The sequence below is a fragment of the Aythya fuligula genome, chromosome 1, assembly GCF_009819795.1.
Source record: "Aythya fuligula isolate bAytFul2 chromosome 1, bAytFul2.pri, whole genome shotgun sequence".
NCBI lineage: Eukaryota > Metazoa > Chordata > Aves > Anseriformes > Anatidae > Aythya > Aythya fuligula.
The window spans coordinates 163,507,150-163,533,634 of NC_045559.1; the positions used below are offsets into that span (position 1 = coordinate 163,507,150).

General features: G+C 39.6%; 1 protein-coding gene across 2 annotated transcripts in view; it reads right to left on the minus strand.

Annotated features, from left to right (window-relative positions):
• LMO7 (LIM domain 7) overlaps positions 1-25,465 on the minus strand; it is a 129,059-nt gene extending 103,594 nt beyond the window's left edge. The window contains exons 1-2 of one of the 2 annotated variants that reach the window (XM_032198950.1): positions 25,361-25,459; positions 1,031-1,209 (exon numbers count right to left, since the gene is read on the minus strand). Coding sequence is in view for 1 of the 2 variants with exons in the window: in XM_032198957.1 (XP_032054848.1) it covers positions 25,361-25,423 (63 nt within the window). In the remaining variant the exon portion in view is untranslated. Of the gene's footprint in view, positions 1-1,030; positions 1,210-25,360 lie in introns of both variants that reach the window. The other variant, XM_032198957.1, reaches the window with a different exon arrangement.
• Positions 25,466-26,485: the final 1,020 nt, after the last annotated feature.

Here is a 26,485-nt window from a genome sequence, read left to right on the forward strand (position 1 = left end):
CAAGACATGGTTTGAGCAAGCTGCAGTCAAAAACACAACCAACCTCCCCCCCCCCCCCAGCCCCTTTCGCACATACACCCACACTCACACATATGCGGTTTGGGGAACCAACAGCCTTCTGACTGCATCTTCTCTCTTGTCTCCACATTCCCTAGCTTTTATATCTCCTCCTTGCACATCCATGTTTTTCCAAACAATTTCACCGGATTTACTTAGCTTGTTAACAAGTCAACAGATGGGCAATGAGCAAAAGAAATTGTGCAGAAACTAGCATTTAACAGGGTCAAAAGACACCATCAAGGCAATTAGTGTCACATACAGAGTCTGGAAAAAAAAGCAGTCATGGCACCAGTTCCCAATAAGCTATGGCACTTAACATGAATTGCAGCGTTTCAAAATTCCAATGTTATCTAGTGACAGCTATGTAAGAAATAAACCATTAGGTGGAAGTTGCAGAAAGTAAAGCTGAGTTCACTGACTTCAGCTGTAGAAATATTATGTTCTTCTCTCAATTTGGAATAATCTTCAAGGGGAAAGATTAGTTTAAGGGAACTCAATTGGTTTTACATGTTCAAATCAAAATAAAAAACAAGACTGTAAAGCTCCTGAATACTATTATGTTTAGTTTTCTTTAAAAAATTAAAAAATTAAAAAAATATTGAAATCTACAAATGCATTTTGAGAAGTGAGAGTGAGAGTGAGCAGTAGAAGCAGCCATAAAGAACTGCAACATCAGGTTAAAAATATGTTAAGGGATTTTTTTTTTCCTTAAGTCTCAACATTTAAAGGAATATAAACACAGAAATAACTATATTAGGATTCTTGAAATACACTGTACGTGCACCAAGTCACTAGACTGGAAGTAAGACTTTCGAAGGCTCCTTATCCCACTGCTCATAGCAATATATTGCATTACACGTAATGAGCTCCTAATATTACAACATTTGATGGCAGAGACCATTGCCACTGCCGTGCAGCACCACCTAATGAGAGACGCCAGGTACAACAAAGGACCAGAGACTGTGCTTACATGGAGTCCCTCTCTTTGGCAGGAGATGAAAGAAATTGCCTCTGGCAAAGAAATTAAATAATTGTAGACAGAGGAGGAAGGATGGATACAGAGGAAATTGAAGTCCAAGAGAGCTGCAGAAGGATGTTGTTCATCTGAAAAGACGACAGGAGCAGAACTGGAAGAGGCAGTGCATTGGTCTGGGAAAAGGAAAAGAAATTAGAAGTTCAGTAAATTTTGCTGACTAATTTTTCTCTCTGATTACGTTTTTGAGGAGCTCTAAAATAAGAATGCTGCCCTTGTAAAGGATTCAAAGATAAAGAAATATCTAGTAAACATGCAGCAAGTTACTGAAGTACTTTTATGATACTGTGAGATCATAGAAATGAACATGCTTTCGTACCTGGTCAAGCAGCTCTCAGCTTTTCAAGGGATCCTGTTCCAGCTATGCTGTGTTCAAGACCATCCCATCATCTCATAGGAGATTTGGTCCTAGCCTGCACAGTAGCCTATGCTATTCACCCATTATTGTCCATGATATCTTCGCCTACCCCAGATGCCATCCCTTTGAAATTTGAAATGCATTTGCCTTCAAAAAGTAAGAAGTCATTACTAAGAGAAATCAGGGATCAAGCTTCAGTTGACCATAAGAATCAGGACTTCACTCTTAAAGATGAAACTTTTTTTAAAAAGGTCCCTTTTTATGCATGACACTGCCCTTTCCTATCAAAAAGCTTCAGTCCAGTCAGCATTTGAGCATCTCAGACAATTACACCACTAGCAAACTCCAGTTCTGCAGGGGTCCCTTCTGCCTGGTATTTCCCTTTTCAACACCACAGAAATGTCTACAACTGTCAGAATTGTAGGTGACCCAGCATTGGGCCATCAAGATGATCAAGGGACTAGAGCACCTCTCCTCTGAGGAGAGGCTGAGGAAGCTGGGTGGCCCCAAAAGGAAGTGACAAGTGGCAATTACTGCTGTGGCCACTGCAGGGGAACAGTCTGCCCATCTTTCCTCTTAGCCTTTGCCACTCCCCACTCAACCTTTCTTTCAGGCTGAGAACTGACAGAACCAAAAGTGTTAGTCAGCCACCTCCAGCATGACACTTCCTTCAGCCATTTTATTGCTTCACCACACATGAAGCTTTTTTTTTCTTAAAGGAACCAAACTGGTTTGACAGAGTGCTTCCCTCCTCACCAGGGTGTGCTTAGAGGAACCAAAGATAAGTCTGACCGTCATAGCAGCTACACATGGTTGCTATGTGCACTGCCCAGAGGTAGGATTTAATAGCTAGTCAAAAGCAGCCAACCTCGCCCCCTTGTTTCAGAACACAATTATAATTTGCTTATATTATGATCTCCTTGCAGGAATCATAGAATCATTTAGGTTGGAAAAGACCTGTAAGATCATCTAGCCAGACTTTATGCTAAGGTCTCCTTGCAAACAATTTAATGCCCTTCAAGGGTGAGGCTGATATTTTCTAGGGTTTCCACTTGACTCCATTAAATATTTAAAGTAGGGATCCTCAATATCACTGAAATTAAACCAAATATTTATGATATTATTCAAAAAATCTGTGTTGCTGAAAAATGTATTCTTCTCGAGGGACTATCGACAAATAGGATATATCAGGCAGATGCACGTAAATTTTTGTGTGCGGACCTACACTCATATGTAGAAGAAATAGGGGTTCCAACCTTTGGTGTGCTGGTTCATGTATACTCACATAATCTCTTCCAATTATACAGCCACAGCAATTAGAAAAAATAAAACCCCCACAAGATGTGCACACACACAAAAAACCACACCAACATGCATGCAGGCAAATCATATTAGAAAATCTAATATCCAGAGTGATAAAAAAAATTCTTGGAAGACTACTTGGTTCCATGAATTTGTAGCATTAAGCTTGGGTATTTTAACCACAGAAAAGACATAGCTTTTGGATTATAAACAGATGCATGCACTTGGGGAATTTTTCACCAATAACTTAACTTCCTTTTGTCTTTAAAGTAATAATGCGTTAAATGGAGAAATATTATCAATAATCCATGCAGTTTCTCAAAGTTGAAGAATATCTTTTTCACGAATGACAGATTTTCTTCTGCTCTAGGCAAGATGCCTCAAGCATTTCATCTTTGAACCCCAATGGTTTCCTATGATCTGATGCCTTCCAGAGCACACAGATTTCAAGAATGTCTGAAGTTCTGCCTAGCAACAGAGACAAAGCACAGACTGCCGCAATATAAACATTTTCCTCTATATATACTTCATGAAGTTATGCCAATTTCTGGTGCTTGATCTGGTAATTAATTAACATTTCTAAATGAAATTTCCAACATTTTGTTTGCAGTTCAGTAAAGCAGCTGAAGACACTTCTCCTACCATAACAAAAACAAAACTGGGAAATGTTTTTAACATTAAGTCACTGCTTTATCAAAGCAGAGTGAGGTTTTTGCTTTTTTCATTTGAAACTCCAGACAGAAAGGAATGGTACTTCATATCATTGATGTTATTTCCTGTGCAAGATTTAATTTTGTTTGGGGGCATCACAAAATAATGCACTTTATTGGACACACATCCTCTTAAATATTTTCAGCCTGAACAAAAGGTTGGATTCAGCTTTGGCTTGAAGCATCCAGACCCTACTTGCACAATATGCACAGACTAAAACAGGAATTATCCCATTGAATTAAACTAGTTGTCCATCCTGCCCAGCATCCTGCAGTGACCTGCAGCAGGTATGCAAGCATGTTCCCGGGGTGGGGAGGGATGATACCAGTACTTCCATATTTAGAGTACAGGAGTTCTGGCCTTCTCTATAATTAAGTGGTAAAAGACATGGATTAGGAGAGCAGCAAATCTCTTCACAAACAGTTCTCTTGCATCAGAAATCATTACAGTATGAGAAAATATCACCCATAACTTTTCCAACCCATCCTACTTCCGCATATAGCAAAGAAGTCTCTAAGCAAGTAAGCCTCAAAAAATAATATTAAAAAAAAAAAAAATGATATAGAGTAGGGTAGGGGAACTTGTGTCCAGGGAAGGCTGGAAATAGCTGGAATATTAAAAAGACATTGCATGGATCTAATTTTTTTTTTTTTTTTTTTTTTTTTAAAACTATGGCATGTAACCATGAATATGTCACAAAAACCTCACATATTTTAGGCTGGCCAACATTCTCCGAGACTGGTATGTCAATTTGAGGGCCTGCATTTATTTGGGGTATAAATTCACACACAATCCGGGTGTAGCTTGAAAACTGATCTCATGTATCTTCTGACATATTCTGACCTCTGCTGTCGTAAAGTGGAATTTATTTTGACAATCATTTTTTTTCTTTAAAGTACTGCCTTCAGCTGAATAAGAGATTTTCAGTACCTGCAATTATCCAGAATAAAGAAATGATGGGAAAGCTACTTTTATTTTACACTCTGAAGCACAAAAATTAAGTGCCCAAGCTTGTCTTTTCCCCTCGTATTTCTATTATCCTGTCAACTATTATAAATTGCACATTTGATTATTACATAAATGCACATAGGCTATTATTTTAGCATCTGACTTGACACATGCTACTAAGCTGTCCTAGCAACTTTTCTCTGGGAACACATTGGTTCAGGCTTGTGCACTACGGCACTGTATTTTTACCAGCATTATGATAGATACTAGCAAAGTAACCTAGCACACCAATATACAGACTCCACTGCTAACACAAGCCTATGCGAACAAATGGTTTTAGGTGTATGCAGTCTTAATCTCATTTTCACTACAAAACTGTTCTACAATAGACCAGCAAGCTTTTTTTTTTTTTTTTGTACAAGTCTAGGAAGTTTATGGTGAATTTTGACAGCACTGTTTGGAAATAAACTCTGTTCCTAACACCCCATACACTAACATCACTGAACACAAATCTGGATGAAAGGCATCCATCATGATGTGCTACTTTTAACCTGCGCTTTTCATCACGGTTAAGACTCCTTCCAGACCTTAGCCTTGAATATTAGTCTTTAATATTAATACATATACAGTATTCATCACAGACGCTCAAAGAATATTTGTTCTTCCTCTCCCATAACAACTGACACTTCAAAATCAAGCCACACGATCTCTATCAGACTTCCTGTTCTCCCTCAGCTCTAAGATGATCAAGGTCAGATTATAAATACTTGATCAAATAAGTACAAACCTCAGACTATATCTCCCATTAGGTAACATTTTTGACTAAGGAACGTAAAGACAGTGGCACAATGCCCAGTGCCACCAGTTTTACTAGTGAATGCACTTTTTAGTCCATGTTTAACTAGGAAAGAGATACTAATCTCAAATCAATAAGTTCACCCTGATGCCAAGAACCTACCTACACACACCATTCCAATAGTCACCCCCACATGGTTTTATGCTTTCTTTTGCCTTTAGTTGCAGCCACCATCTGCTGGAAACTACAACAGCAAGTGCCTCAAAAATGTTACTGCAGCTCCAGCAACAAATGCCTGGTTATTACTGTCAGCAATGGGTTGTATCAAATACCACAGATGTCCTGTATGTTTTAACTTTACAATTAATATTCTAAAAATGTGGAAAAACTTTAAGGCATGTCAAGACATCTCAGTTTCCCACATGAGGATTTTTACTAATAAAGACAACAGGTTTTCACGATTTAAGACAAAAGCCTGAATTCTGCTGTCAGTGTATAAAGACAGCAGTGTATAAATTGAACACTGCCCTGCAATTCAGCTCAAAACATTATTTACTCTTCTAAAGGCTGTTACAGAATCTGTTAAGTGTTCAATCAAAACAACAAGATGCTCTGGTTAGTTTTGTTTTGTGTACCAGAGTATTCCAGCAAAACTGTGATGAGAAAATGAATCATACCACTGTTTATTTTAGGCTATTAAGTGAGATGTCTTTAAGAAATAAAAATTAACAAAAATGAAAGAAGTGAACAAGAATCCCATAATTAATGTAATAAAGAGTCTGGAAAAAAATAGCAAAGACAAAAATATGAAATGATTTCTGTAGTCATGCTAGAAGAAAAAAGAAGGAAAGAATGGGTCAGGTATGTGAAGCTGAATAAATAATTCATGACAAGATGGCTGCGATGTTCAGTTAAAGAGCTACCTGTCAGATTCTTCAGAGGAGCATAGAATTGGGAAAACAACAAGAGAGTGTAAGAAAAGCATACAAGATGGTAAAGCCTGGGGAAATTTACTTAATTATGTTCTTGCATGTTCTAGAGCACACTATGTCATTAGCGATTCTTTTTAACTCAAAGGGCTGGAAAGGTCTTATTAACTGGAAAAAAAAATAAAAAAAATAAAAAATAAAGATACTTTAGGCACGTGAGGGTTCGAGAAGAAACCAGAATCATAAAAATACTTAGTCTGGTAACCTCAACTTTGGTTTCTAGAAAGCTATTAAAAATTGTTGACTCTCCCCACCTGCTCCCAAACTGTAGATGTTTTCAGGGAGACACCACTCTGGTTTGACATGTCATGTAAATCTGTTTTTTTCCTGCTTTGGTAAAGTAGATGGTCTGGTACATAAGAAGGAAAACAATAGACAGGCTATAGATGGAATTAAGTTATGCAACTGGCAAAAAAGATGCATAACTAGCTAGAGACAGACAGACTGTGGAAATCCAGTCTAGATAAAAAGATTCCAAGGCTGTGATGTGGAAGTAGAAAGAGACAACACACATATATGGAACATTTTTCTGAGGTGTAACATCAAATGAGGATACAGAACTAAACTGGATCCAAAAGAAGTTTTTTTGAATTCCGTGACTTTTTAGCATGTTCTTCACAGAACTGTGTGGTGGACTATAACCATACTGCTTCTAAACCCAAACCAAAAAGCTGTGCAAGCATTGTGGGGGAAGAAGAGCATTTGTCATTCTAATCATAAATTGCAGCATCAGTCTAAAAATCATCAAGAAAGCATTCAGCGGAGCTTAGTTACAAAATCTTAAAATAGGACAACTGGACACAAAAATAGGATAATTCTGTACATTTCAAAATGATAAAAATATTTTTTTAATAATAGATTTCAACTCAGTTCATAGTCAGTTTTTATGCAGTGCTGCTTCCTTAAGTGGGCGTTCACCAATTCGCATGCAGTTGTCCTACTCATAGTTTGGTCCCAGCTAGAGAACACACTATTGCTGGCACTGCACTTGAAGACAAGACAAAGAGGCTTAGGGGGAAAAAATAAATAAATATATATATAAATATATAAAGAGTTGAGATGTAGAAGGAACACTACTTTGCAAAGTTCAAACTAATTCTCTGTTCTTTGATAATTTGCAGCAAAGATCATCACATATTAGGAAAGAAAAATTAACCATACAAGCTACATACCATAGACTAGTTTGCCTGTTTTTAACAGGTTAAAAAAAAATTTATATGCCAGGAATGGTCTAGGCATAAAAATATCCGGTCTTACAAGACAGTAGTCATGAACTACGTGACCTCTGAGCCCTGCATGCAATTTCGACATGAAAGACCTTATTACTCATTCAGTCTCAACATCTGAATACAAAACCAAGAGAAAACTTTTAGTTAAGCATGTATGCATTTGCAGGATTTAGGGCGTAAGACAGAACAAAGATTTTTTGTTGCTGTTTTTGGTGTTGTTTTGGAATTAGGTACATCACAGCAACTGCTATAAAACACATGATAAGCTGAAAGCAAAAAATGTCTACAATCAGAAGTTAATTTATAGGATTTATGGTCTAAAAGAGAACTCAGAAGTTCAAACATGTTTCTTATGACTTGATGTTATGGGAAAAAAAAAAAGAGCAAAAAACAAAAAACAAAGAAGTCGTATATCCATGAAGGGGGTGATCAGATACTTCTCTCCCCAAAACACAAGCACCTGTAATTATACAGAGTAGGATAATTACCATGTCTGAAAATACACATTTTAAATGGCACATACGCTATCATATATAACCTAAACACCAGACCTTTTATAACTAATGTAATGTTAAAAATTGCATAGGGAAATAAGACATTAGAACTTAGAAACTAAGCTGCTGGCTGAATCTAGTTTATGCACCGTGATAAATTCTGCTCACAAAATAAGTCCCTCTACTTAATTCCCATCACTTGCTGGGAATCGGGGGGAAGAAACCGACCACTCCTAATGCACAAGACTGTTAATAACGCATAGTTTAGGGATGGTGTTGGCAGTTCCCCTGTGCTCCTCCAGCTATCTGCTGCCCTGGAACTACTGGAGATGCCTGCAGAAGGGTAGGAGAACACATGGTGGTGGTGCTGAGGATGTCTTTGCACAGCTTACTTTCTGCATCGCCATGAAGATCACATAATTGTGTCAGACAAGAGGGGAAAAAAAAAAAAAAGACAACACATTCCTTTTCCTTTCTACAATGTAGGGGTGTCTTGATCTGGAAAAAAATAAGTGACTAGCCTCCAGGCTCTGGTGGACCAAGTACTGTTTCTGGGCACCTCCAATTAGAATTGTACAGGAGTAGGGCAGCTACCAGTGGAAAGGGTTGCTACAGCTACTCCATTGTTTTCTTTGAAGAACCACATAAGAAAAATAACAGGAACATTTTTGGAAGGGAACATTTGAAGTAAGTTCAGGTTTGGACTTCATTACTTAGCTTTTGGTCACAGGTGCTATATGAATCCACCTGTTCAAAGCCAGTCGTTTAGACACACAAAAAATGCTAAGTTTTTGCCACCTCAAGGCAGACAATGCAGAAACACTCACATTGTCTTGCTACCAGAGGAAAGAATGGAAGAAACAAAATGGGACAAAAATGGAGATCTACTGCTCATGTTTGAAGTAGAGAAACAGGGTCAGAATGATGAGATGAGACGCTTCTGTTGCCTGTTCCACCTCTTCAGCATGCACTGCCAGCGAGGCCAGCACAGCGCCTACATATCTTAGGGATATGGTTTAGTGGGGACTGCTAGCGTTAGGTCAGAGGTTGGACTCAATGATCTTGAGGTCTCTTCCAACCTAGAAATTCTGTGATTCTGTGATAACCCTGCCGCAATCAGTGAGGAGGACATCCTTTGCTACCCCTTTGTCTTGTACCTTGCCTTCATTTATTGCGGGACAAGGCTCATCTCTGTGTAAGTCCAGTTCAGTCCAGTACAACTTCAACACCAATTTTAGGGACACTTCACAGGACCCCAGTCAATTGAGAAAACCCTAAGGCTTGATGAGCAAATGTTTCATAGTAACAGCAGCTGGCACACAAACCTCAAAAAAATCCCAGTTATGGAAGTCAAAAGCTGGTAGATCAGAGGCAGCCCTCCAAGATTTTGTCTGGATAAAACTTTTAAAGACACACTAGCCAGACCCCTATCCTCCCCAAAAGACAAACAAAAAACAAAATAACAACAACAGCAACAAACAGAAGGATACATATATAGTAAACACTACATATACAGATGCCAAATTCAGACCAGTATGTGTCTCTGTCAAAAGATGACAAGGTACTCTCAGTCCTTGCATCAAATTTGTCAATGGAGACTACAGGGTAGATTTGGGTTCACTAAAAGCAAGCCTAACAGCATGACTCATCTTTCATTCAATGGTTTTCAATGGATACAATGGCTTTCATTCATTAAAATGAAAATTTAATATTATTAATAAAATTTAATTTTAATTTGCTTTATTAAATTAAGTAACATCCAAGAAAACCAATAAGGAAGTGATTCTTACCTACATGGACGGAAAATATATTGAGTCTACAATATAGCTACCCAAAACAACAAAAAAGAAGGTACAATATAGCAATTCTGAAACTTGCATTCAACATCATTTTAAGATAATTTATTCTGGAATGAAAGGTTTTTCTTATAAACACTGATGGAAAGTTGAAAAACCCTGCAAAATACCTTCTGAATCCTTGGGTGACAGCAAGTCGCAGTACACTGTAATGGAAGACATCGTTCACAGGACCTTTTTTTTTTTAAACCAGCAAAATGCTTATCACTTACACTAGCTTTGCTTTGTGCAAAGTTCTCAGATTTGATGAAAATCTGAATTTTCCGTAACCATATTTCTGCTTAAAAAAAGACAAAAATACTTAACATAAAAAATATTATGGCTGAAAACTTTTCATAGCTCTTTATAGTAATTATGTAAATGTTGCAAAGAATGTTGTACTACTTGAACATACGTTGTTCAGCTTAACAGAAAATAACTGACACAAGATATCAACTCAGCTCCTTGATCCTATTTTTCCTCCCCCACATAAATGAAACATTTGTTCAATTCACAGCATCTGAACTCCAAATACACATTTTTTCAGTATGACATAGTGAGGGTTATTTTAAGATGCAGGAATGCCATTAATTTGTGCCCCTTAGCTCAGCAATTTGTAAATGATTAGCTCTAAATCACTGACACAAAGTAAAATCTGTCTAAGCCCATTTCATCCAACTACTAGCATTTAATTTAAACATGATTTCAAGACCTAATGCCTAAAAGACAGAAGATGCTATTTATTATAATACTGAAAAGAAAGCCTGTTGTGTGATAGTTATCTATCTACAGGAAGACACAAGCAATTTAAAAAAAAAGCTTAAAACTCAGTCTTTTTGGATTCCTGAGATTTCAAACAAGTACTACATTTTTGCTGGTAAGAAAGCCCATGTGGAGCAAGTCTAGCATGAGATGCCACTGTCAAGACTTTTATATGATGTAGGGAGGGAAATAAGAGTTGGATTGAGCACAATGCTTTTTAAACACCTATTTTTCTGTTTAGAAGAGACTCATATACAGGAGGTTACAAGTGTCCGCAAAAAAAGAATTTAGAAATGTAATTATGCAGGAAAGAAATGGGGAACTCCAGAAAGTTGATGAAAGTTTGGCTTTAAGGGGGAGGCTCTCACACCAGCAGCTTTGAATGTGGCAGCAGACACTACTTTGTGTTTGTTCATTTTTAAATCCATGAAACAGACACCTACAAATTTTTTTTCCATCCCCAACAATTCATTAAAAGTCAAAGCTTTGGTCTGAAGTTTAATGCCTTCTATTTTTTGCTTTGTTTTGGGCTAGCCTTAAAGGAACAGTGAAAGGTTTTAAATTGGCAACATCATTCACCAGGAAATGCAAGTTACCTGCTCTTGGGCACCTGGGAAATGGATTTGTGCCAAGTTCCTCAACTTTGAGGGGGAAAAAAAAAAAATCTGGACTTGAAGAATTTCCTGCTGTAGTTAATGACTTGCTTAACTTAAATTTAAGTTAATCACTATGAAGGAACAGTAACAACGAAGAGTTCTATATCACCAAATATTTTAAAGTAACAGCTTTAAAATGGAGCACCAGTGGTTAACCAGCCCCCTCTTCAAGCCACAAGAAGTAGGATCCCATTAGGATTAAAAGGAGGAAAAAATAAAAAGCAGTAACCAGAGTGACATCACTGAACCATAAGTAACAGATGTCTAAGGATCCACACGCAGCTGTGCAAGGCCCCTGTAAGGTCCTGCTCCTGAACCCACCAGGATAGCAGAGCTGGAGAAGAGGAGAGGAGAGAGGGCACCTGTGGTTCCCCCTGCCCAAACCCATTTTCAAAGAGCAAAAAGGATTTTCACCAGATATTTTCAGTTCACAACCATATGATGGCTGGCTCTTTAATGATTCTGCAGGTCTTGCTTTTTCAAATACATGTGAAAGTCAAAGGAATACACAACAGGGAAATTTGGAAAAGATCGTCTGGAATTGCCTTCACTTAAACAAAGAGAAAAGAACTTTACTAGTCCAATTTCTAATTAAAAAAATAATAATAAAAAACAAAAGTTCATTCTTATTTATTTAGGGCAGTTACTAGGAAGTTTTATAAGTTGTTATCCACTTGAATGGGATCATAATAGGGAAGGTGCACACTGAAGCACAGAAACCCAATGCAGATCACTTCCATAACCTCAGAACAGTGATTTCAAATTTTCAATCTCTTCCACAGTAAGTGTTTTTATCTCCAATTGGCAATATTTTCTCTTTTCTTAAAAAGAAAAAAAAAAAAAAAAAAAAGTCAAATATGCAGTCAGCCTGCTCCAACAGCTCCTAGCCAAGATGTTCAGCTGGGCACTATCCCAACTCTGATGGATAACATGAAAGCAATCAGGTTGTTTAGCATCCTATGCAAGTTACCAGTGATTAATTCTCAAATCCACCAGAACACATACAAACAGAAGTTAGCACAAAACATCAATATTTAAATTCAGCATGATGCTGAATTTAATGTTAACTTTGATAAAGGAAGTCACCAGACTGATTCTGGGACTGTAGCATGAGCTACATCAGAAGGTCCAAGTGAAAATATTCAGAACAGAGAAAACCCCACTCCACAGATGGCTTTTGATCTGGAACATAAATATTATTTATTTGCTCTTAAAAACCACACACACACACATCCTCCTCCAGCCATGGGTACATCTAAAAGCTGCTGTGGCAGACATTCGGCACCATTGAACCATCTTCAACTTTCTCCCCCGCAAACTTAATCTCTGCATAGCTAAACATATATTAACAATTGAAAACCACAAAAAAATTACTCTATTAAGGGAGTAATTAATGACTTCATTTCAGTTTAGCCGCTGATTTTTGGTTGGCCTTATACCAACAGGAGCTTGAAAAGAAACTATTACACGAGAATAAGATTCTGAATAATCTTGCGAGTTATTAGTTGGCAGTTTGATGTGGCCTTCAGACTTCAAAGGACCCTTTTACAAGAAAAGAGGACAAAGGCAGTGAGGCCTTTAACATCTTTTATGGTAAATAAGATAGAAAAATTGACTACGTATTAGAAATCTGATGCTTTCTGATGAAAGCAAACTAGAAAGCTGATGAAAGCTTATTAGAAAAGACTGAACTTTGCATGAGTTTCATCAACATTTTAGGAACCTGGAATTATCCATCAGGTTTTTGATTAGAAGAAGACAGTAATCTGGAAAGTAAACAGCAAATAGTCCAGTAACAGAAAAATCCAGGTAGAGTTTCTGCTACATTGCTATCAACAGATGCCTGGGATAACGCGCCAGATTCCAGCAGAGCTTTTGCCCAAACATTTACTACTAGCTTAAGGGAAATCAGGTCCTCCATTTCTGGGCACCAGCAGGTCCTCCCATTCTGGGCACACAAAACTCAGTAGTTTTCCTACTACTTACCCTTACAGGCTCACTTTTCCCCAGTTATGAATGTATAGACACACACTGACATTTTCTGGCATTAGAGAAATTGCATGGTAAGGTCTACTACTAAATAAATACACTGCTGATAATTAGACCATGGAGAAACAAAAGCATCTTCCCCTTACCAGAATTCACTGATGAAAAAAACAGCAACAGCATATGGCTTAAAATTAACGTAGTGTGAAATGAAAAGCACAAACCTTTAAGTGGAAAGCTGCCTAATGTAATTTGCACAATTACCATTTAATTTAAGAAGCAGATCAAAGAAGTGCATCATTTACATTCTTCAAACATTAAGTTTTCAAGATCAAAGACCTCAAGTATTTCCAGACTGCATATATGGGAATAACATGGTTAGAGTAATGAATCTATGCAGAGGGAGAACATGAGCTGCCAGTTTGCTCTGTGCAGCAGTTTCCCCATCAGAGACTGTAACAAGTAGTATCTGCAACAAGCATCATCTACAAGCACTATTTAACACTATACATATAAGTAGAATCAAGGAACTTTGGGCTCAAAACTAACATTATGCTGATTTTCTGACTGCTGGAGACCTCTTTCCCTGGAACTATCCACTGCTTCAGAGATTTTTCACAACTTCAGGCTGACAGCTATGTTCTAATAGCTCTTATACAATGTTCTAGAGGTCATTAAAGACTTTACTGCCAGTCATTGTAGGCTTTAACCAAAGCTGTGTTTTCATGACAGTGCTCTAGCCTAATTATGCCAGAAGTTTAATACAAAGAAGTGCACCATATATGTATGCCAAGACATGTCAGTCTAATTTTAGCTTAAATAAAAGAGAAACATCACCAGCAAAACTGATGTTTTAATGACCACTGGGAGTTGCTATAAGATGCTGTGATCCAATTCAGTGTAAAATAAGAAGTGTCCTGGCACTTATATCCAGGAAATTAGCACAACTGTAGTTCACACTGAAGATCCATGCTTACTTCTGAGGGCCTCCCAAAAAAAAACGCAGCTTAGAATTCAAGATTAAAACCAGATTTTCTTGGCAGAAAACCAGAGAGCATTACAGATGTAAGACCTACAGTAAAACAAGAGATGATCATTTAAACTGAACCAGTAAACAGGAGCTGCTCATGCAAGTTGAGATTGCTAAAACTTGAAAGAGTTGAAGGATGTGACAACAACAAACAGGTAACATAACATCAACCATCAGGTTGAGAATATTGCTGTATGATAATATTCAATCCCCAGAGTTTCTTATACAATGAGGAAATCCTCAATACATCATACTGCCCATCAGACTGGTCACACCAAGAGGGTGGATTTTTATCTACCTCTTCTTCATGCTCCCTACTTTCCTTCTTAATCACAGGATTAAAACCATATTAAAATTAGACAGGAGGGGTTATGTAATGCTAACATTTACACAGAGATTTAGTTACTTTTATCATAGCATTACACTTCCAATACAGCAAAGGAAGGGTCATGTGAAGTCCACATCCCTACCTCTATGTAGGAGAGGATTTAAGACAGCTTGCTCAGAATAAATTTCTGATACACACTTCTCATGGTAAGGATATTGCACTCCGTAACTAAGACTAACAAGCTCTTAAGAAAGATGAACAGCCATTGTGCTTTTGCAGTAGCTGAGAAACTTGTGCATTATTGGTACTTTGAGAAACAAACTTGCTGATAGACAAAAGAAGTTACATAGAAGTAAGATCTGTACTTTTAAAATCCACAAAACAGAAAGGTGAAACAGCATGGTGTAACAGTCTTCAATTTGTCAGATGAAGAAAAGGATTAGCTATGTCCTGCTGAAATCAGCTCACAGCATCCTAAGCTCAAAGGATGTTGATGGTGCACAAGGCTGTTGCATACACATGTGCTCCCGCTAGATCTAAATTAGCTCTCACAGTTCTGTGTAGCTAAGCTACTTCCCATACACGGCCTGGATCAAGCAGATACATGAAGCCAGAACTCATGAAGGTCATAAATCTGCATCTCTGACAAAAAATAAAATCCCTATGACCAATCTCAGCAACTTTATACTCATCTGTAGATCACAATAGTGACCAAGTGGCTAAAAATTAGTACATGTCACATCTACCTCAACAAGCAACCTACATAAAAGTGTTTCAGGAAGGGACACATTTCTTTACTTGAGTGGAGGAGCTTGTGCTGGGATTGGGATAAGGAGGATACAGAGATCAGGCTCTCTTCTCCACATCCTCCCCTGTAATAACATCTGTTAAGCTGAGCCTGCATCAGGTTCTTGGGCCCACAGGCTCCACAAAACAGGGTAAGAATAACACGTGGCCATAGCACAGCCACAGCATAGCTGGGTTGGAAACAGTGCTCTAAGGAAATTTAAAAATAAAGACCGAAGTGGGAAAGGCTGGCATACCTTTAAAGACAGATGACAGACGCCTACATCCTTTCATATTTCACTCCCCCCCATCTGAAAAGTAGATCTCTTTGTCACACTATCACATGAGACACACCCTCTGCTCTGCCTCCTAGGCTGGCTGCAGAGGAAGGAGAAAGCAATCCTATGAGTCACCGCTGGAAACCTGCATGCAAACATCTCCTCACCAGACACAGGGAACAAAATTAAAGTCAGCTTCCCTACCAACTCTGCACAGGCATTGGAAAAATGTTGCTTAGATCTCATATTTTGTTACTACGACAGAGATAGGGTTCTTTCAAGAAACTCACTGACATGAAGACCAAATCTTGTTGCTGAAACATGCACATTAAGTATTTCAGTCTGACAAAATAATCTGGTGCACTGAGAACTAGACAACTGATAGCATTGTTCTTAAGCACAGTATATCCACACAAGTTTAGAAAAAACTTCTTACTGTAGTTTTCCAGGAAAGATCAAAAATCGTTGCCACAAAATTTTAGTTGCTAGGCTAAATATGTATATATACAAGGTAAGGTAAGAAAGAAGGTAAGAAAGAAAGGGAAGAAAAATAAACCACATATACATGCATGTTTTTTTCCAGACAGGTCTTACAGTAGGCTTCCGTGCCCAATGGCAGATGAAATAGATGAACACTGATTTTACAAATACAAAATGAGAAGTTAGAGTGTAATAAATACATTCATATACTTAGAATACTCTGAGATGGTACTGCTCCCCCCTTCTCTTTTGAATGGAAAAAATGCAAAACAATGCATTTGAGAAACCAGTCCTTAATACAAAAATTCATAACTAAAATACTCACAAGGCAAGAAATTCACTCCTCTAGGAAGAAAACGTAGCTGTGTACAAACAACCTTAGTAGCACATTTCTCATCTTCACTTCACCAACCTCTCTCCTTTGTCATTTCTCTGAAGCACAGAGCTCCCAAATACATCCACTGACACTTGACGTGCAGAACTTCCTGGAGTCTTTAACGATGCTCCCAAACGAGAATACAGCCCATGTCTGCAAGACCTATCCCAAAGTCACAGACAACTTTTGGATTTTATCAGATGCATGAAAGCTAGGCCATTAGTGAGTAAACTAGTGTCTGCATTTTAATGGGGATTTGTCTTTGAAAAATTCGTTGACACGTAAGGCTCGTAGCTGTGAAGCAATACTTTCCTGAATAATCATTAAGACAATGTTTATTATATCAGTCTTTTTTCCTCTCTCTTTACAGCATCAGGCAAATGTCTGCGAGAGATATCTATCTCTCACGCCTTCTTCCTCATCCCATTTTCATTCAGTCCAAATAAAAGCAGCTCCACACAACTTTTTCATTGGAGGCAGAGAACTCACTAAGAAGATGCCCAGATGACATTTCAAAAATTATACAAAGGCTCTGTAGTTATCTCAGATAATCAATATTACTTTATTACAACCCTTCTGTATTGGCAGACAAGTTTACAATCAGATGCCTAGGTCATTTTTCCTCAGGTTTACATTTTAAGGTAAATCAAAAACATGTATTTTGTCAGTGAAGGTATTAACGCCAAAAGAAAAGGACACAAGGAGGAACAGAATTTTTTCCCATTCTGGAAATGTAGCTTCACCTACTCTGAAATAGTACCCAGAGAAGCATTTCAGGGCAGTACCACAGCTGTTGGTAAAAGCAAAAAAAAGTAAACAAAAAACATGTGCACACAAGTGTAGTGTCAAGTCTTGATCTCAGTTTTACTTCTTCTTCTTCACAGTTACTTTGACATCTGGCTTTGTTCGCTTGCATCCTTTATCACATCATGAATTACTAACTGATGTAGTCATTTGACTGTGTAGAAAGTCTCAGAACAATCTCTATAAACTGGATTTTTCAAATTCCTTCCTGAAGGAAATAAAACAGAAATAGAGGGGCCAATAAAGTACTTCCAGGAAAGAATTTGCAAGTAGCACCAGAGATTAGATCTGGGATTAGATTGCACCCATGAACAGCAGGCAATCACTGAAGAACAGCTGGGCGAGACAGCACAATACCATCTAAAGTATTTTCTCCAAACAACGAAACTCCAACAAGACATAAGGGCTTCTTCTGCCATAGCGGAAGATGCTTGATAAGCATATCAAATACTTTCAAATGCTTGGGCCCAGAAACTCCTGGCAGAGTTTCTACTTAAAACAGTTTCAACTGTATTTTTAAGCCTTATGAAATTCATCCTGAAGACATTATTTATGGATGGAAGCCAGCCTCCCTAATTCAGGTGTCTAGCTTATACCTCGACCCCAGGCGCTTAGTGAATGACTCCCACGTCATATAAGAAGGAGATACAGGCAATGAGCAGAAGCAGGTGATTTTAGAGGCCTCCAGGGAAGGAGAAGGTTTGTCTCAATTCAGGTGTCTGCCTCTTCATCTCTTCCATGGACAAGTTGCACCAGCTGGGTTGCAACCAAACAGCTGCCATCAAAATGTGAGCTCCGCCACTGCCACCATTGCTATGAACACTGGTGGCCCTCACCCTCCAGGAGCCAAATGCTGCAAAATTAACAGAATCAGTTATTACTTTCTTCTTGTTCCTTTTCAAATTATTCTCTTCTATTTTACACATGCAACTACCCTAAGCCACAATTGAAAGCTCCAGGGGTCAGCAACACCCTAAATACAGCTTCTGTGTAGCATCAAGCAGATACCTTTCAGAGGTTGCTTCTGTGCATCCTTATGTGCAGACTCATAAAGCTGATCAGCTAAAATAAGTACAATACCTTAAACAGTTGAACACAAACAAATGCTACAGAGCAGGCCAGGTCTCCATCATCAGAAGGACGCACTAAACCAAATCACCGGAGGGTCAGAAACCCCACTGCCACCACAAGAGGAGGCAGGAGAAGCACATACCAAAGGCTGGAGTTTCACCAACACCTCATTGCTATAACACAAAACCACATTGTTATGGAACTTACTCTTGGAAGACGGGCTGGCCCAACACTTCACATTTTCTCTATGTTAATTGAATTGATCTCAAGCCAGATATTCCTTTAGAGATATTATAGAACCACGATTTTGATTTTTCTTGGCTAATATACTAATAACTGTTTCCCAAAGCTAGTATATTGGGTTTATTTTCTAAAAATAGTGATTCAGAGCTGAATCTGATTCTTACATTAGCTGATGAAAAAACTGCCAACACACCCTGCACTGGAAAACCATAAGGCAAGCCAATAAACCTCAGGCTGGTCTAAGGTAATCCCAGATGTTTTGTACCACAAATGCAAAACACTGTTGAAATCAAGTTTCCTTTCTCGGTGGAACACAAATGAAGGTTTTACTACTAAACATTCAACTGGAAGCTAGCATACTGTAAGTCATATCCATACACCTTGCTTTTCATTTGAAAAAAAAATATATATATATATATATATTGTACTACTCATAAAAAGCTAGATTTACAACTGCTTGCAGCATGAGGAACTAAAGAACCTACATGTATTTCAAAATAGCTTATCCACTGCATTCCTTTAAAGTTAGATTTTCTGCTGGATTGACAGCATTCAGCTATGTGAAGAACAGCAAAAACAAGACACTCCTTCCAAGGTAATTCACAATAATATGTAAGGTGTGTCAAGCACACCGTAAATTACCAGAAGCATTTCTAGTACACTGTGTCTAAGAACACATGCAGACTTTTTAAACTGATGAAGATGGAAAGTCCATTTCATAAATGATAAAGTTATGTCAGTCTCATAAAAAAAAAAGTAGTGTTTTGTTATTGTTCCTAATTATAAAAAAAATAAAAATCCCTCCTCCAAGAGTGAAAGGAACTTTAAAGACAGGGAGTGGTAGCTACAAGGAACAGCTGGAATGTATCTGGTTCTTAAAACACAATAAAAACCTAAGTGTTTTCCAAAGCTCAGCAAGATCACAGCCTAATGAAATATACCAAAGTGCTCTTTAAAAACTTAAAGAATTTGGACCAAAGGAAAAAAAAAAATGTGTTTGACAAAGAAAAGGTGCTAAAAGCATACCCACTAATGTAGTAAATATATATATATATATATATATATATTCCTGAATACAGGAATCATCATCTCACCTCCTCCCCCAGACTACAAGAGGTAAACACACATGACCTCGCAAAACTTAAGGAAGGATCGGGTCACAGTTCAAAAACAGAGCAAAACAAAAGAGACAAGAGGAAAAGAACAACAGTGACTCTACAACTGACTCTAGTTGGTAACCACATAATACAAAAGAAAAAAGTTTAGTCAACTTTTTCTGTAGATGCCCTTAAACAGCGCTACAGTTCCCAAACCTACAAGACTTTTATGTCTCTAAATTCCACAAGTTAATTATTTCCCTTTAAGTGCCTGCAGATGCTGATTTCATGCAAAATATTAAAACACTGAAAACTAGAAAGAGGCAGCTGTCCACAAAGGAGGCAGCCACCCTGGGAGCTCAGCTAAAAGCTATGCATGCCCATCACACACTGGTGTGAGAACTGACATCAAGCATCTCAGAGAAACGCAAATATAGTTAACTTGACAATATGTAAAACCCACCTTGTAGGACCTTGGAAATAGACTTTTTCTTCCAGCAAATAAATCAATCCTGCTTTTCTCTCAGACATACCTCTGTGAATACCAAAGATATCTTTCCCAAGCTCTGGGAAGCTCCTTGTCCCATGGATAAGGTAACAGAGTGAGCAGTGTCCACCCAGCTAAATCAATACTACTGTCACTCTCTCCCTTGAAATCATCATTGCTATGCCTGTTTTATGACATTTGGTCAAAGTGTTTTTAGAGCCTGCAGCCGATGAGAACTTTATTTCCAGGATTTAAATTCCTACAATATTTATTTAACAGGTATACTTCTGTAACAATCCATGTCTATATATTAATTGGATACACTTAGATTTACTCCATGCAAGGGTTCACTGCCAAGAACCTACACACAATAATGAAATATTGATGCACCTACCTAATGGGGGCTTAAATACATCCCTTATGCAGAAGTGAGGCAGAACTTTGGTGGTATTGCTGTAACACGTTCTCCAGAAACCAGCCCACCCAGGTTTTATGACTTGACAGAATTAGCCAGTACTAGACACGGGTTAGGCAACACAACATATAGGATTTGCCTTTTCTTGCAAACATTTTTCACTCTGACACCATTGAGTACAACGACTGGTTCTCTGCACACCATCTGAAAATACCTCATTCAGAAACAAGAAGAAAGCTTTTCATAATGATTACTGCCACTGAAGTAAATGCCTCTATGAGAACGGGATTTGAACAGTAAGATGAGTCTGGGCCAGCTTCTCTCTCTACAGTTATTTCTCCCATCTGCCATACCAGACTGTATGCATTAGATTTATGCTTGGGGGAAAAACAAAACTAAATAATCACTGAGGTAAGATCTCTATGCAAATACAGGAAAAACATTGCTGCTAGACCTCTTGCTACATTTGCAGAAGCCATAAAAATATACAGTAGAAATGCAGAGTCTGAACGGTTTCAGCAAATAGAAACATTTGGTGACCACATGTCAGAGACCATTCATTGGATTTGATTGCTTTACTGCTTGTCCAAACCAAAAGATTTTAGTAAGCAGTACTGGCTCTCAAGTTTTGTCCTGAAGCTGACTCTTTCTACCAAGCAACTCCTCAAGTCTGCTTTTCAACTTTTCCAGGCAGAGGTACATGTGCATGCAATTCTCTTTCCCAGAAGAGAAGTCAAAAAATATATACATGTATTAATTTCGCCAACAACCAAAGTGTAAGAGATGCTTCCAAATCACAAAGAGAGATAGCTTTCAACTCTGAAAAGCCTACTGTAGTGGAGTAATGAATGAAGCTGTTAGCGTACACACAGCAGCATTCAGATAAATCAGATTTTTGCTATCTGCTTAATGGCCATGGCAAGATTGGAGCTGCAGAGCTGTCTTCAGTTGCCCTCCAGATAGGCTGGGGTCCATTCCTCTAAAGCTGCCTAGCAAAAATGATAAAAGCCTTCTCTTTAGAAATAGCACCTGTGCAATACCTCCCTCCATCAACACTGGGCAGTGCTGGTGATGGAAAGGCCTCCTCCTGTTGCACTGCAGCATCCCTGCATGAGAAACAGCCCAGGACTAGGGGATCTTGCTTGCCACTCCAAGGCTGGTGTTCCCAATGACAGCATCAAGTGAAATGAGCAGCTTTCAGAACATCTGACTTCAATAACACCAGATCAGCCACTGGGGGAAGAGGGTCAGATGGCGAGAGGCCCTGTAGCAGTTTGCAATACTAAAAGTGACTTGGCCCAACACCCAGTTTTTACTTGGGTGATTCGTCAGTGTTGCTCCATTTGCTTTTCTTTTCCTGGAGCTCTGCTGCTTCACTCCAACAATTCATTCAGGCACACGCTCACTTCCCACCCTCCCTCAGCCAGGATTTGTACATGGTGTACATTTGACTAGTCTGCGGCGAGGGGAAGAAAAAAAATAGAAATCAAGCATTATTTGCCTCAGGGCACGCTAACTAAAGATTTACAGACTTTGCAGGTCAGGTTTCAAGTTGCTTTAGCAAACAATTTCAAACCATAGACATTTACCTGAAGATTAAGGTTCATTTAAGAGACAGAACACAAATGTAAAGCTGGGAGGTTTTACAAGAGAACAGCCCCTCTTGAACTCTGAAACGATCCAGGGTGTCAGTGGGGAGAGGGCCCACATTTCAACTTTCTTTACACACACGGACTTGATGGTGGACTGCAGAGAGGAAGGGGTAGGACTGCCCTCCTACCTCCTGAAACAAGAGTGCAGGAAACACAGACCGGGCAATTTGGGATAGTTAATAGCTGGGTAGGAATGCTGGGTTTTGAGGACTAGCTCTGGTTTTCTGAAGCTATAATATGGAACAGAATGTAGTAAAATCGTTGTAAAAGCCCAGCTATTTCTAGTTCTGGCAAACACAGCTCTACCTTAGAGAAGCTATTTCTAAGCTGCATTATTTCAGCATTTTATTCTGGTCTCAGCACACACCATATGCCCAGCTAAGGTGCTAAATAAAGGCCAAGCTGGATGTGATTTTGAGCAGCAGCAGTTGCTACACACACAGCTCAGAAGACTCCAAGAGCCCCAGATGCATGAACCCAACAATGTTGAGCTCTGGACAAGCCATCAGCACAGTGGCACCTGAGAAGATTTGGTGTTTTGCAAGAAAATCACTACTCTTTCTCCAAAATGAGCCTGTGTGCTAGACAGTCAGCTTTCCAAGAGGGACTAATCATCCTCAATTAGAGTTTGGGATACCAAGACAAGCAACAACACCCCCCTGCCAGTTCTCCACAGTACGCAAAACCTCTTTTACAAGAGGCTGGGGGACTTTGCATTGTAAAGACTACAGACCTGCCTAGTCTACATTATCATAAAATATGCCTGAACATGAACTTGAACTAAAAAAAACAAACACAAAACCAAACCACAAAGTCTCTCCTTAACAAATACCAGACATCAAATGCAATTTTTATTGTTATTGCTTTTAATCAGTTTTATTTTAATAGCATGGAGGTTTCAGCTGGGAGCAGGCAGAATGTGGACCTGAGCAGGGCACAAGTTGCTTTCTCTTAAAAACTTCAAGAACAGATGGGGGAAAAAATTTGGGGGAGGAGAGGGGAAGAACACCCCAACTTTGTTTCATTTCCCCTCCCACTCCCTGAGACCTGACAAATACAGCTACCCATTCCTGGAAGGAGAAAAAAAAAAAAGAAAAAGAAAGAAAAGACCAGTCTTTGAGCTCAGGTATTCTGATTTATTTATTAAGTCTCAAAAACTAAAAAACTCTTTATTGAAATACAGCAATATGCTAATGTTGATTTCATTAGCAAAAGGAAATGTCAATGGTTCAGAGAAGTTTTTGCTCACTATTTTAAATACCTATTAGCTAGTGTTTGTATGCTTTCATCTTCCTCTAACTTTAGAGGAAACTGACACACACACCAAAAAACAAAACAAAACCCTTACAAAATGGTAAGAACTTGAAGCTCATAAATATTTGTGAATCTGTCTCACCCTTGGAATCAATGGCTTAATCATTAGGAGTAGGTATTGTTACAAGTTTCACTCTCACTCACATGCATACCATTGCTTTGCACCAAGGTTCACAAAACCTTGGGATGTCTCATTACTCTAAAAATGTCTTTCTTCTCTTATACAACGGAAATGGTTGGCCTTGTGTATTTAGTTGATCTGGATTTAAAGAGTAGAGCAACACAACAAACCCTCTGAAATAAAAACCTTGTTTCATTTGAAAATAAATATTTACATTTTCCTTCAACACTACAGAACTTTTAACATCCTGTTTATCAACACCTTCAGGTTTTTAAGTTACTTTGTTTAAAATAAAAGTTTATTCAAGGCATGAGTTTAAAACATTACTTCAAGATGAGAAAAGCTTTCACATCTTGGAAACAAAGTATAACCAGATAACCTAGGAGGGGGACGGAGGAATCTGAACATTTCCACTACAGAACAAATAGCATCGACCTCACGCTTACATAGCTTTGCTATTGCTCCCACGTGCTACTGGCAAGCAGGGAGATGCTTTTGTTGCATGGCAGAGCCAGCCAACATCATACAGAAAGAGGAAAATCCCCAAACTCTTAAATTAAAATTTTCAAATATGGTATAACATCATCTTCACGAAGCTCTCTAAAACAAGCTTTACCAATTTAAAAAAAAAAAAAATGCAAGAAATATATAAACAGGAGAAAGGCACTTTAACAGCCTAAACTCATGGATATCTCTTAAAATTGACACCTGGGGATATCATGGCTGCTTTAATTACCTAAATTCACAGATAGCAATTACACTTGAGAAAATCATTTGTGATACGCTTACCTACGGTGCTGTCAGTTCAAAACTCTCTGCCCTCCCTCAGTAGGATTTAAGCACTAGATGTCATTGTTTTACAGAGGAAACAAAGAAGTACGAACTCAGGTCTCCACAAGCTTGCAAAGATGAGGATAAAAAGTACCAGACCCCATCCTTTGAATATTTACTGTTCTGAAAGTTATTACTATCGTGTTTGTGACCACAGAGGTTTCGTCTCAGGCGGACGGGTGGAAGGGTACACAGAAGTAAGATGAAGTTATTTAGACATTGAAACACACACAGAGGGATTGCTGAAGTTCACCTTTAGAAGCACAACATGTCCCAAAAGGATGGGCAGGGTCGGGTCTAACACCTCTTTAAACAGCATCCCCACTGCTGTCCTCGCTTTCCCGCTCCCACCACGACTTGACTCACAGCGAGCACTCAGGTGCCTGTTTCCAACCTTTTCCCGTGCATTACTGTATTGAGTGTGGTGACTGCAGAAACACAGGTATTTAAGACAAGCTACGTACAGTCAGACACTAATGTTTAAAAGAAGAAAAAGAGAAAAAATAAAAGAGGAGAGAAGTAAATGACTGTAATTTCAGGTTACTATTTCCTACGCTCTTCACAGGCAGGAAGAAGAGCGCCTTTAATTCAAACCGTCTCAGAGCAAGAGCGCTAAAGAAGTAATTTAGGAGCCGGGAGGAAATTGCGAGCCCTAATTACAGGAGCGGAGCCCTGCCAGCCTTTAATCCAGCCGTGGGGAGGGGGGAGCCGGCGGTACCGACAGCACAAAACGACCCCTTAGAGAAAAAAAAAAAAAAAAAAAAAAAAAAAAAAACCAGCAGCCACGGCTGCTCGCAAAGAAACGAAGCTGAGGAGCGGGACCCCAGAGAGACCCCGGCCCCCCTGGGAGCGGAGCAGGGGGACCCCCGGGGGCTTTCAGCGCCTCACCTCCAGCCACCTCCGCGCCTCGGCGAACGCCGCCTCGCACTCGGCGTCCTCTCGGCCCTCCATGGCCGGGCAGCGCTCGGTCCTCAGCCGGCAGCGGCCGCTGTCATTCAGCTGCCTGCTTTTAACGCTCCCGGCCCCGTCTCCTCCCTCCTTTTCTCCCTCCTCCTCCTCCTCCTCTTCCTCCTCCCCCTGGCCCTCGGCGACCGCAGGAATCCGAGGAAGCCGCTCGCTGAGAAACCGCACCGCGGTCCCCGCCGCCTGCCGGGCACGGCTGGGGACTGCCAGCCTGTGGGGGCGACACCTTGTTCCCTGCCTGCCCCTTCAGGGACAACACCTTGTCCCCCCACCGGCCCTTCAGGGCCACCACCACCTAGTCCTGCTGCCCCTTTCACCCTGCGAGAGACCCAGGTCTGCTCCTGCCACCTTTCCTAAGGGGAACCAGTGCCACCGGTAGCCCCACGGCAGCCACTGCTGCTTTCCCCATATCCCCAACAGCTTTGGGACTTCTTGACACCTGGCATCGACCCGCATTCGGGCCCAGAGCTGAATGCCTTCCCTGGGGAGGTCTTCCCTGGGGAGGTCTCCCTTAGAGACAGTTTCCTTGGGGAGGTCTTGCTTGGTGAGACCTTCCTTGAGGAGCCCTTTCTCCTTCCCAGGGAGCCCTTTCTCCTCCCCAAGCCCAAGGCAGATGCAGGCCAGCTGGGGTGGCACCACACATTGCTGGAGTTGCTTCCAGGCTGCCCTAGCCCTAGAGCTGGGGCAGAGCGGGTGTGCTGCCTGAATGGTGTGTGGGAGGGCATCAGCCGCCCCGTGGAGCTGCTGAAGGAGGATCAGGACAAAAAGCCTTTCGCAGGCATGTTGAGCGGTACCTAATATCATTGGCACTTTCTACTGAAGGTGACCTTTTTCTACTCGAACTTCTAATGGTGTTTTTCTTAGTTTCTGTAGTGCATCTCATTTCTGCTTTGTAGACCTTTTTAGGACGGGAGTGAAGACTTCAAGAGATCATCTCAACATACCAACCAACAAGCTGTTAGCCATCAGCATCTGCCATACACGGAGATGTGGATTTAGTGGTACACAAAGGCACGAAAACCCAATGCTAGTGGCTGAAATAAGTTCCAC